This window comes from Lonchura striata, chromosome 4 (assembly GCF_046129695.1).
Source record: "Lonchura striata isolate bLonStr1 chromosome 4, bLonStr1.mat, whole genome shotgun sequence".
Taxonomy (NCBI): Eukaryota; Metazoa; Chordata; class Aves; order Passeriformes; family Estrildidae; genus Lonchura; species Lonchura striata.
Window position 1 is genome coordinate 63,246,142 of NC_134606.1, and position 15,829 is coordinate 63,261,970.

The following is a 15,829-nucleotide window of genomic DNA, read 5'->3' on the forward strand; positions in this document are numbered from 1 at the left end:
TAGTAGTAAGAGCTCATAAACATACTAAAGCCATACCTTCAAACCTAATAACAACAGAATACAATATGTTCTTCTTAAATATTAAAGCCAGCACTTTGCTTTCATTAAAGACAGAGTAAAATAAAGCAAGATAGCCACAAATCTAATAATAACAGAAATTCAAACAAAAAATTATGCATCTGACGGAGAAATACCACCCTGGTCCTTGTTTTAATTCACGTCTTGTTTGTTTAATGGAGAGGAGTAAACGAAAATAATGAGACAAAAAAAAACAAGAAAAAAAAAAAAGAAAAAAAAAAAAGAGTAGCAATTAGCCAGCTCACCTGGACACATTTTCTGGAATGTATTCTAGAACTGGATACCCATCACTTCTTCTGGATGCCAACTCCGAATGAGACTTCCAGGTCTCCACGAGCGTGCTGACAGCAGGGAAGGAGCTCAAGTGCTGAAATGTCTGCTCTCGAGCAACCGGCCGCGACAGGGATATCGTGCCCTGGGCACCGATCCTGTAGTGAAATGACTGTCCACCTGAATTTACACCCACAATGGCAGAGGATGGTATACTGTTCTCTTGGTAATAGCTGCCATCATCAGGCTCCTGCTTAATCCCCACACGTAGGCCTGGATTTGGAAAACCGCTACCTTCACAATTTCCATCAAATGAAGAAACGGGTGGTCCTAAAATCCCAGAAAGAGAGTAATAGTCTTTGTCATCCATAAAAGAAAAATACGAGCCATCTGTAAATGGGAAAGGATTAACTGTTTGGTTCCCTTTAAAGGAGGCACCAGAACAAGGATGTTTGGCCAGCTCTTGCTTCACTGGTACTGAAAAGGGGGAATCGGAGTTCATTTTGCTGCTGCTGTCGCCGATGCAGGCGCCGCCAAAGGACCCATCTGGCTCGGGCTTTATGAACTGAACAAGGTTCATCTGGCTGTTGTTGGAGATGGCATTCTCCATTTCCTCCATCTTAGGAAACGTGAGTTCTTGAGCACCCTTGTCTTTTGTTTCTGGACTAGGAACGGTATCTTGGCTTCTACTAGGCCCCACTGGCGTGCCAGAAGGCGGGAACCCTATGGAGTTGTTTACAGGGCTACAGATGGATGATCCCACAGTGCTAACCGCTGGACTAGAACGCGTGGACCTATTATTGGCATTGGAAGGGCTGGCAATGGAGCTTCTGGAGTTCAGGTTTGCAGGACTGGACACAGAAGATCGCATAGTGATATTGTTAGGACTTGAGACGGGAGACTTCACGCTGCAGTGGCTGGGAGGACTGGAGATCGGCGACTTCATGCTACTGATAGGGCTGGAAAGCGGAGAGCCGACGTTGCTAATGTGCGCAGGACTGTGCAACATGGAGCCCCGGCTCTCAACGTTTGGTGAGCGCGACAGAGGGGTGCCCTGCCCCATGGGGCTGTGCATGGAAAAGTTCCCAAAGCTAGCAGTAGTTGAAGACATGGAATTAACTCCCGCAGGACTACATACTGACGAGGCCATGTTCTGAGGGCTGCAGCCTGAGGGGCTTTTCTCTTGACACATGATAGGGCTTTTGACAATCGTGTGCATGGCACCGCCGTTCACAGTGCTCCCAGAGTCCGACATCAAAGACCTCAAGGGCCTGCTGGCGCTGTGGAGGGGAGAGGAGCAATGGCCGTTCTCCTTGTAGAGCTTCACCAGCTGCTCCACATTCTGATAGATCTTTCCTGGGCTTCCCTGGTTCTGCTGATCGTAGTGGTAATCGGCATCTCGTATCGAATCCATATATAAACCCATGGATTCGGCCACCGCTGCCGACAGCTCCTTGGATTCCGTTTCGGTTTTGATGTCAGAGCGCAGGAGACCAGGCTGGCTGTTGTCTTGCTGCAGGCATGAGAGTAGCTCAGGTTTTTCTTTGCTGTTTCCTTGGGCACTGCTGTTTGTGAAAGTGCCGGCGGCGCAGCTGACGTTTACGATCTCCATGTAGTTACTGTCATCAGTCTGCTCTCCAGCACCTATGGAAGAATACTCCACAGACTGAGAAACTTGACCCCACCGTCTCTCCATATCTAAGCCTTCTGGGTAGCTGTGGTATCCTTTTGTCTCCATAACTAGCAAAGACATATATAAAAAAGTAAAATTAATGACAGGACAGTGTGACTTCCTAAGGAAATTTCCTAATTTCCTAAGGAAACAAGGCATATCCGCTTTCTCTGTCTATCCTCCTCTCTCTCTCTGCCTGCCAGTCCCATTTCCCTGCCCCATCCATCATCCTAAACCATTTGTCCAATTTCAATCAAACCGAGGGAAAGGTCTCATGGATACGACAGTCCTATGGGCTCAGGGAGAAAACAGCTCAGCAGTTAGGAAACACCCAAATTATTGCTCCCAGCCCTACTCCAAAAGGAATGGCTTGGCAATGTCAGCACAGCCACCCACCCTCCCTGGCCACAGCCCCATGGTCAGTGCCAGCTGTACCGCACCTAAAAAAGGGAAAGGGGAGCAAGGAAGGAGGGGATCCAGAGAGGTCCTGAAAGGACATGCAGGATGAAAACCCTGTGGAAATTGCTCATTACAGCTCTGCTCCTCCAAGGACCTTCCACTGCCATGTTATGGGAAAACAAAACAAAGGAGACTGCTGTTTTAAGGGGATGTCACTTCATCTTCCTCACTATGCAGCATAGCACAGGATGCTTTAGAAGGAACCAGTGATTCTGAGGGGCTGGGAGCCGACTTTTCCCTTCCCAGCTACACAAACTTCTTGTCCAACCTCCCAAGGAGACATGAAGGTGTGGGGAGAGAAATAGGACAGCAGATCAGTAAGAAACATTTCTACCACAGAGGAAGGGGATCAGACTAGGTGGGAATGCATGGCTATTAATTTGCATGGCATTAAACAGATCCGTAACTCTGCCAATTGTACAAACTTCCACAGCAGCCAGCAAGAGGGGAAAAAAAAAGTAAACCTTGTTCTAAAATGGACCCTAAAAAACCCCTTCCCATCCCACATGCCACTTTCTCAAGGCAAGCAGAAAAATGCATGACCCAGTCACTAATAATCTGAAAACCACATATAAGTAACAACAATTTCTAATTTTTTAAGGATTTGGCTTATAGTATCATTAGAACTGCAGAAACTCAAGTGCCAACAGTAGCAATATCAATATTATGCAAATATTTTTTTCCTTTCTGCATTTACACATTTTTCAATATTTAATTTAGTGTTCAACCTCTTTACTTAACACTATTTAACTAAGCTATTATGAACAAAATGATAAAAACAAAACGAAAAACCTTAAACTTAATGACTTGAATACCTCTTTGCCCTTACTTAATTGGAACTAGAGCCCAATGCTTACATTTCCCTCAAGCACAAATTTTATTAGAATCTAGAATTATGCGTCTCACATCATCATGTATATTAAATCACATTCCTATAGTCTAAAGTTTTCAGACAGAAGTGCCTAATTCCACATAAAGTCACTCACAGATAATCACCTACCCCTGATTTAAGTGCTGAGCAAGCCTAATTCCTAGAGAAATCAACTGCAGCTGTGAGTGACCTGCATTTCTGAAAACCAGGAAACTTAGTTAAGGCTTAAAATTAGGATTTAACAGTCTTAGAAGCACCAGCAGAACCACTGCATACCAGGAAATCTCTGTTACAGGCCTAACATTACACCAGTGTTTGAGCTTTGTAGCAACTGCTCCTACAGAAGTAAAATTCAAATTTCATATATAATCAATAGGTGAGCATACTCTGAAACTTCAGCAAATAAAAATCTGAGTCACACAAAGGAAAGGAAACTAGAAAATGCCCTGATCCTGCACTTGCAAAGGCTGGTAAATATATCCGAGAGGATCAGAAAGCAGCAGAGATTATTTGTGGCCTAATACAAGTTCAGTTTAAAATGACAGATATAAATTAGGGAGAATGCAGCAGCAAACGGATTTTTTGGGAGTGACGGTTTCTGTCACCTTCAAGTGCCTCAGTGGATACCAGAACCAAATTAATCATCTCAGGGGTTACTGGTAGCATTAGGGTTTGGTTTTGTTATTTCAGGCAGAACTTATTACAACTTCACTAGCACATCTATCCACAGAATCCACACTTCACCTACCGCACACATATGCCTTTTTACTAACTTTCACTAAACAAATCTCACTGGGGGCTGAAACATCCACAGACACCCACAACTAAAGCTCAGCAGTGTTACATACTGGAACCAAGATCATCTCTATCTGACACTTTACAAAGCAAGAGACACTGTGTGCACAGCAGATATCCAGACTCCCTCTCCGAAGAATTACTGAGACACTGCGAGCCGTGCATTTCACCCAAAACATACCAACAAACACAGCCCTCCGCAGCACAAATCTCCGATCAATTAGGCATGAAACTAGTCTCGCAGCAACAGCCAAATAAAAAATCAAATGGTACCTGGTATCCCTGCAACCAAAAGGTCACCTAGATACGGGGAAATCTGAAGTAAGCCCAGTTTCACAAAATAAAAAACAAAAAACAAGAAACAAACAAACAAAAAAAAAAAACCCACAAAAAAACCAAATTGATGGCTCAAAGCGGCCACCCACTTCTTAATTCTCGGTGTAAACCAAATTTCCTTGAAGTTTCACTGTCCGCCAGCCACCCCGCTGACACAAGACTGCCCAGGGGACTTGAGTTTCATGGCTGGGCTGGGGTTTTCTCCCTTTCTCCAGGGTACCGGAGCGGCGCGGGCAGCCCCGGCACGGCCGCCCTGGGACCCGAGCGGAACGGGGCGCGGGTCCCCGCGTCCCCCAGCGTTAGCACCCACGCAGGCAGCGCGCACGCTGATTTCCCTATTTACCCTACGCTGCGAGGAGCATCACCGCAGCTCCCAGGGAGCATCCACCGCTCTGCATCCCCGTCCCCCACGCCCCCAAGCCAGCCTGCTTCCCCGCAGGTGCAGTCCGGGCTGTCACGCGTGGGGGAGCCTAGCAGTGCCCGGAAGCTCGCTCCCTCCCTTCCCTCCCTCCCAGGAGTCCGCGGGGGAGGGGGGATCCGACAGCCCAAACCCGCTTTCGGCCGAGCCCGCCCCGCCGGCCCCCTCCTGCCGCCCGCCCCCCGAGCGATGCAGAACAGCGCTTCTTCCAGCGCAAACGCCGCTCCCCGCCCTTCACGACGGGGAGGGTCCGGGCCCCGCTGCCGAGCCTCCCCGGCTCCTGCCACTCCCCGCCAGCCGCACCTCTCGCCGCGGTCCGGGGAGCGGAGCGGTGCCCCCGGCCCGGCCCCGGTACCTGTTGCGGCGGGGCGCGCCCCCGAGCCCCGCGGCGCGGAGCGGAGCGCAGGGCAGCGCGGAGCGGCAGGGCGGGCGGCGCGGCTCCCCCGCCCCTCCCCCGCCTGCCCGCCCGCCCGAGGCGAGCCGCGCCGCCCGGTGACACGGAGCGGCACCCGGGAGGGGACGGGAAAAGGTGCCAAGTCCTTTAAAAACATGTCACATGCCCACATAAAGTTCAAGTTTACGTCCCGCCCGCCGCCCGCCGCGATTGGCGGGCGCGCCTCGCAGCGCGGCGCGGCCGGGGCCAGGCGGACGCGCCATTGGCTGCGCTGCGCCGTCAGTCACCCGCCGGGCGACATGACTGATACAAAGTTGCTGCGACACAGCCTGGGAAACGCATCTCCTTAAAGCCGCAGGGACCGCGCGGCCCCCGCGCTCCGCCCGCCCGCCCGCGGGGTCCCCGCGCACCGCCCCGGGCACCCCCGGCGAGGCCGGCGGCGCGGCGGCCCCGGGACCCCGCGCACAGGTGAGGTGCGCGGGGCGCGGCCGCCCCCGCCCGGTGCCCGCGCCGCGCCGGCGGCAGGGCCGGGCATCGCCTCTCCGCCGGCCCGGGGTTTCCGCCTGTCAGCGGCGCATGAATGCGCACCGTTCTGATGCAGCGGTGATTTAACCAGGGAAATTTTAAAAAATAAATATAATTAGGTGGACGGGAAAAAAAGAAAGAAGAAAAATGTATGGGGGGAAAAAATTTAAAAAATAAGGAGCGGAGGAACGACGACGGAGGAGCGCAGGAGGGTTCAAGGACTCGTCCTCCGCTTCCCGCCGGGCTGGCTCCGCTCCGCGGCAGCCGCGCATCCCGCCGGGCGCCCCGCCCGCTGCCTCCCGCCAGCCAGAGGAGCCGCCGGAACGACCCCTGGTCCCGGGGTTGCTGCCACCTCCTATTCCTCAGTGTCCCCCTAGGTGCCTGCGTCCCGGCTGCAGGAATACCCTTTTCCCAGACAAGCCTTAAAAGAAAAAAAAAAAAAAAAAAAAAAAAAAAAAAAGGAAAGGAAAAAAAGCCGCCGAGCAAACTTTCAGGCGATGCGCTCCCAACTCGCTCGCTAAATACCGCCCCCAGCCCCGGTCAGCGGCCCCTGAGAGCCCCGCTCCCGGCCCCCAGGTGCGCCCCACGGCCCGGCGGGGACAGTTCCACGGCCCCGCAGGGTGACAGCGGTGCCCCCGGGAGCGGGACGGGGGGCTGAGCCCGCCGGGCAGCGGCAGCGCCGGGCACCGCGCACCTTCTCCCGCAATCGCCCGTGCGCGCCCGCAGGGACCCCGCGTGTGCTGCTGCGGGTTTGTACAGAGTCACGGCGAGAGCGCCAACATCCCTAGGATTTGGGGTGTCACGTGCCCCTCTCGTTTTCCTATTCTGCCAAATATCGACCCACACTCACGGGCCGAGGCGGCGGCTCCCAGCGCCCGCGGCGCGACCCGCGGAGGAGCAGCCGCCACCACCGCCGCGCTTCCCCGCAGGCGCTGGCGAGCAATGGACGTGTCCTTCCCGCGAAGTTTTCACGGATGGGGACGGGACTAGCCGTGACCTGGATACGCTGGCCGGTGTGTCGGACACCCGCCCCGCTGCCCCCCGCGCCGCTGCTCGCCCCGCGCAAGGCTCCGCGCTGCACTCACTCACCTCCCTTAGGACATGGTGGCGCGGCGGGGGGGGAAGGAGCGGCCCCCGGCTACTGGCAGCGAACCATCCGGGAGCCCGCACCGCCACCCAGAGTAGGAAAAAAAAAAATAAAAAAATAAAAAAAAGTAAGCGGAGGAAGCACCGGGAGCGCGGCCGGGCGGCGGGAGGGAGCTGCGGCGGCAGGCGGCGGGGTGCCCGCGGCTCGGCTCGGCTCGGCGGACAGCTCCCACCATGGACGCCTAGGTGGGTGGGTGCTCCCGAGGGTCACACCCTCGCCCGCCGGCGGAGGGGAACGGGGGGTGGATCCAGCACCGGTGGGGGAGGAAGGGGTTTTTTGGGGGTGGGGGGGGGGAAAAGAAGAGGGGGCGGAGAGGGAGGGAGAGAGACACCCTCCAAAAAAAAAAAAAAAAAAATCAAAAAACAAACCCGAAAAAAAAAAATCAAACTTATGTCATTCCAGGTAAAACTCCCATCTGCGCCACCAAGGAAGAGGAGGGAGGAGAGTGGCGAGGGTGTAAACTTTTTCCTCCCCTCCGCCCCCTCCGGTGCCGCCCGGCCCCTCGCAGCGCCCGGCGGCCGCGGCGCCCCCGCCGCCCCCTCTCGCGCCGCCCGCCCCGGCGGCTCCCGGCGCCGCGGGGTTTCTCACGCACGGAGCCCGCCGCCGCCGCGGTTCCTGGTTCGCGGAGCCGCCGGAGGAAGGGAAGGAGGGCGGGCGGCGGGGGAGGAGGAGTGTCTCCCCGTGCCCTTCCCCAGGCGGAGCGTCTCTCCCGGCCCTGGCGGCGGTGGCGGCGGCGGCGGAACACCCCTCCCCTCCCTGCTCCGACCGCCCCGCTCGGCCCCCGGCGGGCTGCGGGGAGCGGAGCGCCTCTGGACGGGATTGCGAGATGAGGCTGCGCCCCCCCTCCCCGCCGGGCCTGCGCCTTCCATCCCCCCGTCCCCGGCGCTGCCAGGCGGGGGGAGCCGGTCCCCGCTGCCCCCCGGCGTGCCCTTGTGTCCCGGAATATGGGCAAGGAGCGGGAGCATCCACGCGGCGCTGCGGTGGGGCAAACGCGCTCCGATTCCACACATTAACAGAAAAATTGGTGCTAACAGTGTTGCCGGTTTTAAAATGATATTTCATTTGTGCCCAAGGTCTTTTAGAACTGATTGTGTTTGAGTTCAGGGCATTAAATGTCTCTTCATTTAAACATCCCGAGGAAAAAAAATTATGCATTGGAGGAATTAAAGTCTTGACCCTATTTTAATGGCCTCGATGCAAGTCTTTAAACGTGGGAAAGGGCTGCTCGCTGAGAATTTTACCTGTGCCGAAGTCTGTAGGATTGGGGCCTTGGAAAAGGCATTATTTTATCAGCTGTTGTTTGCATCTGTCAGAGTTTGGGGTAACTTGATAAATGTTAAACAGGGAAGCAGAAAGTGCTGGTGAGGCCAGACTCGGAGATAACGGCACATTCAATAGCTTAATTTCACAATTAGTTTACTGTATTATTGGAAGCAAATCATATTTCACTGTGCCTACACTAGTGCTCTATTTTTAGCCATAATCTAGCAAAAAAAGGAGGAACCTACTGAGATGTATTATAACATCGAATGTGAACAATTCTGTTATCTCTCTTTTTACTCACTTTGTGTCATACATCTGGTTTGGAATAAAGCTCATGTATTAATTGAACAGAACTACCGTGGATGGTTTGGAGGCTGCAATTCCAAGGCAGAGGAAAGTTTCACACAACTCTGCAAGGAACCCAGCAAGTTACAGCCATGCAAAAAGCATCCAAGCACACAGTCTGCTCTCCCAATAACTGGCATAGCCAGAACAACTATTTTTTATTAATTTAGAATTACAATGTATTTGCCTCTTTGGTTGCACTTTTTTTGTTTTACTTTTCTTGATTGTTTTTTTCAGGGTAAAGTTGTAAATGAAAACGGCATTTGAAATGCTTTGATGTAACCTTTGTGTTGCATCATCTTTTTTATTGTATTTTTAAGAACGAAAAGGAGATATAAAATAAAATTGAAGGAATATACCAATCTACTGCCTTAGTACCAAACATTTGATCCCTTCCCTTTCCCCTGTGATACAGACAGAGATGGTTGCTGGAAGAATAAAGCACCTTTCACGGTATGTGCAAGATGCTCGCAGTTTTTCCACAAATTCAGTAGAAACCTTATTTGTTTTCTGTTTGTGGTTCACAGGAGCACTTAGCTTTTTAGTGGTTGACACTATACCTATTTTTAGCAGCATTTTAACAGCTGTCACTAACAAATATGATCCCATCTTGAACAAGAAGGGGAGTTTATCTGTTTTATTTTAAAAAATCAGACTACGTAGTTGTCAGATTTTAAAATGCAATTTGGATCTTTATCTGTGAAGAGAAAAGGCTATATTTTCTCATGCCAATTCCATGGGGGAAAGAAAAGGGGGATGTGTAGTGGGCTTGATAAAGTAATGACAGGGCTTTGCAAGGTTTGGAAATAATGTTATTCAAAGGCATACAAATGTATATATAGCCCATTTCAGATTTGGTTAAAAGTGGTCCTGTTTTGCTGCCTTCTGCAGCTGTGTTGCGATGGGGGAAGCCGCAAAGAGTCAAGTCACAGTTTTCCAAGTAGGTCAAGAGGAGCAGCGCGGACACCTCCAATGAGCAATTCTCTTCCCTCATATTAGATTTTCTATGAGGTTAACTCATGTCACACACATGATACTGAAAGCATCAGACAGACAAGCGTTAGGGCACTCTTGCAGCAGATGTCATCTCTGTTCCTAAAGATAGGGGCAAATTTGCTATGGATAATGTATTACAAAACAAGATAATGCTGGAACTCGGCAAGTGTCAAATTGTACATCCTGCTGTGCTTAGAAAAGTGAGCGAATTGGTATTAGGGGCTGCAGGAGCAGCGACGTAGTGTAAAAGCAGCCTACTGTACTGTCTTACTTAGAGGGCATGTGCCCTATTTTGAGAACTGAACCAAAGCGGATGAAGTTTTGAGTCAGGTCCAACTAAGGCAGCTGGGCATTTCCCACTTCTCTCCAGCTCTAGCCCAGGAATGCAGGCAATCACATGGTCACACATATTATTCCTTTACCCGACATTACTCACTGTAGATTTAATTTTTGTGCCATTTGGCTGGTGTGGGTTTGATTAGTTGAGATTTGCAGCTGGTCAGAAGTAGTTGCATTTTGGGAAGACACCAGAAACACATTGGGGATGACAGGTGAGAATTTACTTTCCCTGACCAACAGATATGAATCTTCCAAGAGAGGAGTCCACAGTCTTTTCTGACTTGCCAGTTAATTGTTTTAAAGCTAGTTTCCCAAGCCATGCTGGAATTCTTTAGAATTCTTTACAAGATAAAATGTAAGTAAGCATTTTTTCTGTATGGTATGTTTATGTTCTCCAAGATATCAATCCTTTATCTATTTAGTCTAATTTTGAACAATTTTATTTTCTAATTATAGAGAAATCCTTTAGCTGAGCAACAGAGCATGTTCCCTTTTAACCTGTATTCTTTCTTTTCTACCTTTTTTTTTTTTTTTTTAATGCTCTTTAATGGCCATGTTGTAACTGTGGTTGAACCACATCTAAGTATAGTACAAGTGCATTTCTAATGCACATTGGCATTAGAAACCACTTGCTTGTGCAAAGGGCCAAGACATGCATTTAAAAACATCTATTTCCAATGCATTTTAAATTACAGTTTTTATTGACTATTAGCACCAATAGTTTCATCTGCTTCAAAATAAAAACCTCCCACAGGGAGTTGCTTGTTGTGGATAATAGGTCCTGTAGAGAGTGGCAGGACAAGCAAAGCATGAAGAATAACACATGGGCAGTATTTTTTATTTTCTGGAGCTTCAATGTCGTGACATATGTTTACATCATTTATAGTCAGCTTCTGTATTGCACCGTTTCTTGTAAGAATATGCAATTTGTAAAAAAAATTGTCATTGCCACAGAAAGCAGCCTTATCTTGATATTAATGAATTCCCAAGCAATAGAAGGTAGTGGCAGCTAATTGTATCTTAATATTTATCTACTACCTACTGGCATTTTTACAATATCAAATGGTAACTCATGCCGTAATCTGATAAAAATTTTGTAGTAACCATAATAGTACTGCACCTGTGCCAAAAACCCAGACACAGTGTTTAACAGCAGTAAAAAGTGCAAATAGCACCCTCCAGCACTTAATAAACATATCAAATGCAAATTGGAGGAAATTATTTAATCAGTCTATAGGCTAGTTAATTTTGATGATTATTCACAGTTCTAGTAGCAATACTTGAAGTGTGGAATAAGTTAGTACCAAAATTGTTATGACACCAAGGTCATAAGCAGAATTTGAAACTTGCTGCATAGAGGAAATTATCTTCCTGATTGAATGAAGGTGCAGCTTTAAAGCTCCTACAGCAAAAGGAGAATTCTTATGTAGTTTTCCAGATTCTTTTATAATCCTGAAATTGCCTGCTCTCAGATATTATTCAATGAGAGATGATTTGATATAAAACTGCATGATCAAATTCATATTGAGACTTGAAAAACATTTGTTGTCTACATTTTTTTTAAATCTGTATTTCCTGGAGAAGAGAGATTTTGGCTGGACTCTCCCCAAAGTGTACAGTGGAGAAGAGACTGAGAAGAGCAATGCTGTGAAGCTAAGAGAAGGAAGAAGAAACATGTGCAAGACAGAAAAGGAAAAGAAAAACCGATTGATTTTAGTGGAAGATGCACTCCTTTCCTAAATAAATTTTGTTGATTTTGTTCATATATTGAACTCTCGCTTCCTTTGTAGGCTATGATCCAGCTCTAGGAGCTCATTCAATGTGTTCCCTAGGCCCACACTGGGCAGTTGATTTTGCACAACATGGAGAGTTGGTCCTTGCCAGATGCACATTGATTTACACAAGTTTGGTTAAAAAAGGAACCATAAGTCAGTGTTCTGAGTACACGTCCTAGCTTTGGAGATCAAGGTTACACCAGAATTTTTCTGCCCTAGACTAAATATCTGGTAATAAAAAGTCATGCATTACAGCATTTTCCCACTGAACTCAACAGGACTTGTCTTACAAGTCATGAGGGAGAAATTTTGGCACATTAGATTGGTTTGTCCCTAGTAACTCAGAGGTGAGGGTAGTATTCTCATCAACCCTATTGCCTGGCTATGGTTCATTCTCTTCTGGTTTAAACCAACTCAGCTTGGTTTCCACAAAGGGTGCTCTCTCTATCAGTGCTTGTGCAATCCTGGCACCTGCAGCATCCAAGAGCCACACAGACCCATTTCTTCTGAGTTCTAGAAAGAAGAGCAGAGTTATCAGCATTTTATAAGCAGGGAGTGGAGGAACAAAGAGATTGCAGGGTTTATCTCATGCCACTAAGAAGGTTACAAAGTACAAAGATTGTTACTTCCCAAATCACAATCACCGCCTTCCATTGAGGGACCAGGGTCCCTTTTCAGCCATGGCCTTCTCAGGAATGCTGCCTGAGCATGAGTGACATAGACTTAAAACTCTTTTGGTTGTTGTCTGGGAAGGAAAACACGTGCTGTGTTTGAATGGATTCATTATTGGAATGAATTTTAGAAACCCCATATTGCTGGGGCTTTTACCGTATGGATTAGCAGCAGCCACTGAAGATTGACATTACCTTCCCTGCCTGCTCAAACCTGGTCAGAGGAGTCACATTCCATGAATATGCAAGAATTTCTGGCATGAATGCTTGTACATGCATATTTGCATTTTGGCTCCCGTGCATGTTGTTCATGCACTCACCACTTTGAACTCTGCTTTTCATGAGTAATTCTGACCAAAAAAACTCATTCCTTCATATATGTATCTAAAATGTAAACACATAAGATGCCAAATGGAAGTAATATCGTAAGCTTTTTGTTATTTATTCATTTTTCATTCCATTCTCAGCCCTGTCTAGACGCTCACACAGTGGAAATTATGTACCACTCTCAAGATTTCTAAAGGAAGATCAGCCAGGACTCAAAGGAAATCTTGTTTAAGAGTCAAAGTTGTTCCACGGTAGGACTCATAGAAGGTTTAGCAAACAAGAATTTCTCTTGACATGGTTCATTTATGTCCTCTATGCATGACTTAAAATTGAAAACATGAGCCTATCAGAAATCTTTTGTGTTCAACAGCTGCATGTAAGACATGACTACTTCCAAATGTAAGAGCAGGTACTGATCCTTTTAATCTGGTTACTTTAGCCTTGCTCTAGGCAGAAGACACCTCTCACTGTGGTGCTAGTCCTGCAGGACTTCTCAAGTCCTAACCATTACTCTTATCTGTAAGAAGAATAAAAAAGACCACTGAAAGGTGGTAAAGGTCCACTGTCCTTAACACAGGACAGTTAAGGAACTAGAGGTGCTGAGCTGTATTTGCATTATTTATACTACTTTTTTATAACCACAATAATAGTGATTGTAACATGATTTACACTATCAGGAGAGAAAGAATTAGACCTTCTTTTAGTGGGAATCATTTAAAAAAATGAATACATAAAGTAGGCAGTACAGTCTGCCTGCACATTTTTATTTCAGAGCTTGTACTGAAGGGTGTCTAAGTAAGTGCTTCCTTGTAAATCTATTGTGGAGAGCAAATGAATCCCAGGGACTGTCGCTCCTTGTTGATCGTCAGTGGGCGTAGATGCAGTAGATGTAAAGGTCTATGACTCACTGAGCTAGCTAAGGTGAAACCAGATGAGAGGAGATAATTGCACCATTATAAAAAGAATTATCATAGTTTGATTACAGAAAAAAAAAAATCTTCTAATGGTGCCATAACTCTTGGGAGCTAGAATATGAGATGGGACTGAAAGTGAGGAGTTCATGTCAAGGAATAGCAAAATGTCCCTTTTAATTGATCCAGTTTAATCAGACATGCCAAAAAGATGATTTCAAGGATTGAAGGTATAATTGGCCAAAACAGCCTAAGGTACTTCCCCATGCCAGTTTTGATTACAATAAAAAAAAAAAAGAGGACTAATCAAAGAGACTAATTGACAAGGGCAAGAAATGTATGAATCCAGAGTTTACTGGAATACTTCATGAATGAGATGATGCAACCTCCTGCCTTATGCATGAAAATAGATACTGAGTTTAAAAATTACCCATCTAGTCTGATGATCCATACATTGAAGAGTGAAAGGGAAGGGTTGCAGGTAATCTAGACTGATATGAGAAATTCTAATACTTACAGTGATATGAAGAATGCATTTCCTTTTGACAGACAGTGAAGATTTGGTGTCAGTAAGTCCAGAAACCATGTCTATAAAATGCAGAAAGTATTTGGGCAATTAAGAACAAAAAGGAAATGTGGTGTAAATTAATGGGCACCTTTATAGTTTACATGAAACACTTGTCAGGATGGTTTCATACCTTATACATTATAAGCTGACTACAATTTAAGCTGCAAAAGCAGAATGAAGAAGACCATAAATTTTGAAGCACACTAACAGAAGCCTGTTATTTTCTCTTTCTATCTGTGTGTGTGTGTGGAGGTTTTAGTATTGCTGTATACTAAGATGAGTAGCAAAACTTGGGGAAGTACCAAGATTTGAAGCATCCCTTTGATAATTTCCTCCTAGCTTGGTCTGAGTCTGCAGCTTCAGAGGGGCAGATTGGCAGGAAGAAATTTGAAGCAGTTTTTCAGTATCACCTTAGGGGTTGTAACAGGGGGGAAACAGTCACAATTCTTATCCCAAAAGTTTATTTCCATGAAGGTGATTCAGAACTGGTGAAGAAGTTGGTGGTGGGAGGTAACTTTATATGGCTCACATGAAGTGAGAAAGGTGTTTCTTAGAAGGTTCCTTACAGCCAACATTTGATTTGAGGCTATCCAACACTATGTCCCAGCGGTCTTGGTAAAGAATAAGACATGACACTCCACTGTTGTTATGAATCAGTAGGGAGAGCAGTTCAGAGAAACCTCAGTTAAACGTGACAGATAAGAGAGTCCATCAAATTCAGTCCATCCTCCTTTGCCTCTGCTTCCCAGCTCCCTGCACCTCTGTAAGAGCTGAAAGGAAGAGGGAGACTCAGACTCGCATGTTACAAATCTTATCCAAAGCACATCTGTAAATTACAGCCTCTGCCTTCGAGTGTGCTCAGTGCTTACTTTTTGTTCACTGCAGCATTAGCCATATAGTGATGTTACTTCAGGGCTTGGTAGAACATTATATTAAATATGATTCCAGATATTATTTTTCTTTGTTAGATTTAAAATTAATAATATTCTGGCATAGCCCTGGTCCAGGCAAATGGATATCTTTTTTTTCTTTTTTTTTTTTTAATGAGTTTTCCATAAGAAAAAAAACAAGAGATTTTTTCCCACACAGCTAAGCTCACATATGGACATGAGGACTGTTCAAAATGCTGTTCACCACAGGAAAGCATTGGTAAGGCACTGATAGAGGCAATCAAATGCATCACAGAAGTTTCTGTCAGACAACAAAACATTCCCACAGAGCAAGGAAGTTTATGCATTGATCCCATTAGGGGAGTTCTGCTTTCAGGGCAGTGCCACATCTGGAAACAAGAAGCTGCACCTTATTAGGATGATGAACAAACAAAGGGACATTGAGACTGTGAGAGGTTTGATGGGGTTTCCATTGGACTGTAAGCGATAAGGTAAATCCCACTGCTCTGGTGGGATAGGTTTTGGGGCGTATTAAGGGGACAGGCAGTGACCAGATAAATGAGTGGCCCAGAGGATTAGGAGACACCACTTCTCTGGGTTTTCCCCTAAGTGTAAGTCTGTTTGCATTCACTGTTAGTAGTCCTTTCTGAGTGACCTATACCCAGTCCTGTTGCGGATCCTCAACTTGGATTTGGGGATGATGTATTTCAGTGTCTCTCTCACCCTCCATGGTGTGACTGATAAGTTCTGACTGCTGAAGTGGTCCAGCAAAAGCCATA

General features: G+C 47.1%; 1 protein-coding gene and 1 long non-coding RNA gene across 4 annotated transcripts in view; one reads left to right on the top strand and one right to left on the bottom strand.

The window, feature by feature from the left end:
• NR3C2 (nuclear receptor subfamily 3 group C member 2) overlaps positions 1-7,069 on the bottom strand; it is a 187,851-nt gene extending 180,782 nt beyond the window's left edge. The window contains exons 1-2 of one of the 3 annotated variants that reach the window (XM_077783015.1): positions 6,908-7,069; positions 324-2,088 (exon numbers count right to left, since the gene is read on the bottom strand). In XM_077783015.1, the coding sequence (XP_077639141.1) occupies positions 324-2,086 (1,763 nt within the window). In that variant the 5' untranslated portion in view covers positions 2,087-2,088; positions 6,908-7,069. Of the gene's footprint in view, positions 1-323; positions 2,102-5,254; positions 5,308-6,907 lie in introns of those variants that run through there. The other 2 variants (XM_021536593.3, XM_021536592.3) reach the window with 2 other exon arrangements.
• A 7-nt stretch (positions 7,070-7,076) lies between these two features.
• Positions 7,077-11,673, top strand: LOC116183565 (uncharacterized). The gene is made up of 2 exons (XR_013339897.1): positions 7,077-7,150; positions 11,490-11,673. It is a non-coding gene; the product is annotated as an uncharacterized LOC116183565 (long non-coding RNA).
• The last annotated feature ends 4,156 nt before the right edge of the window (positions 11,674-15,829 follow it).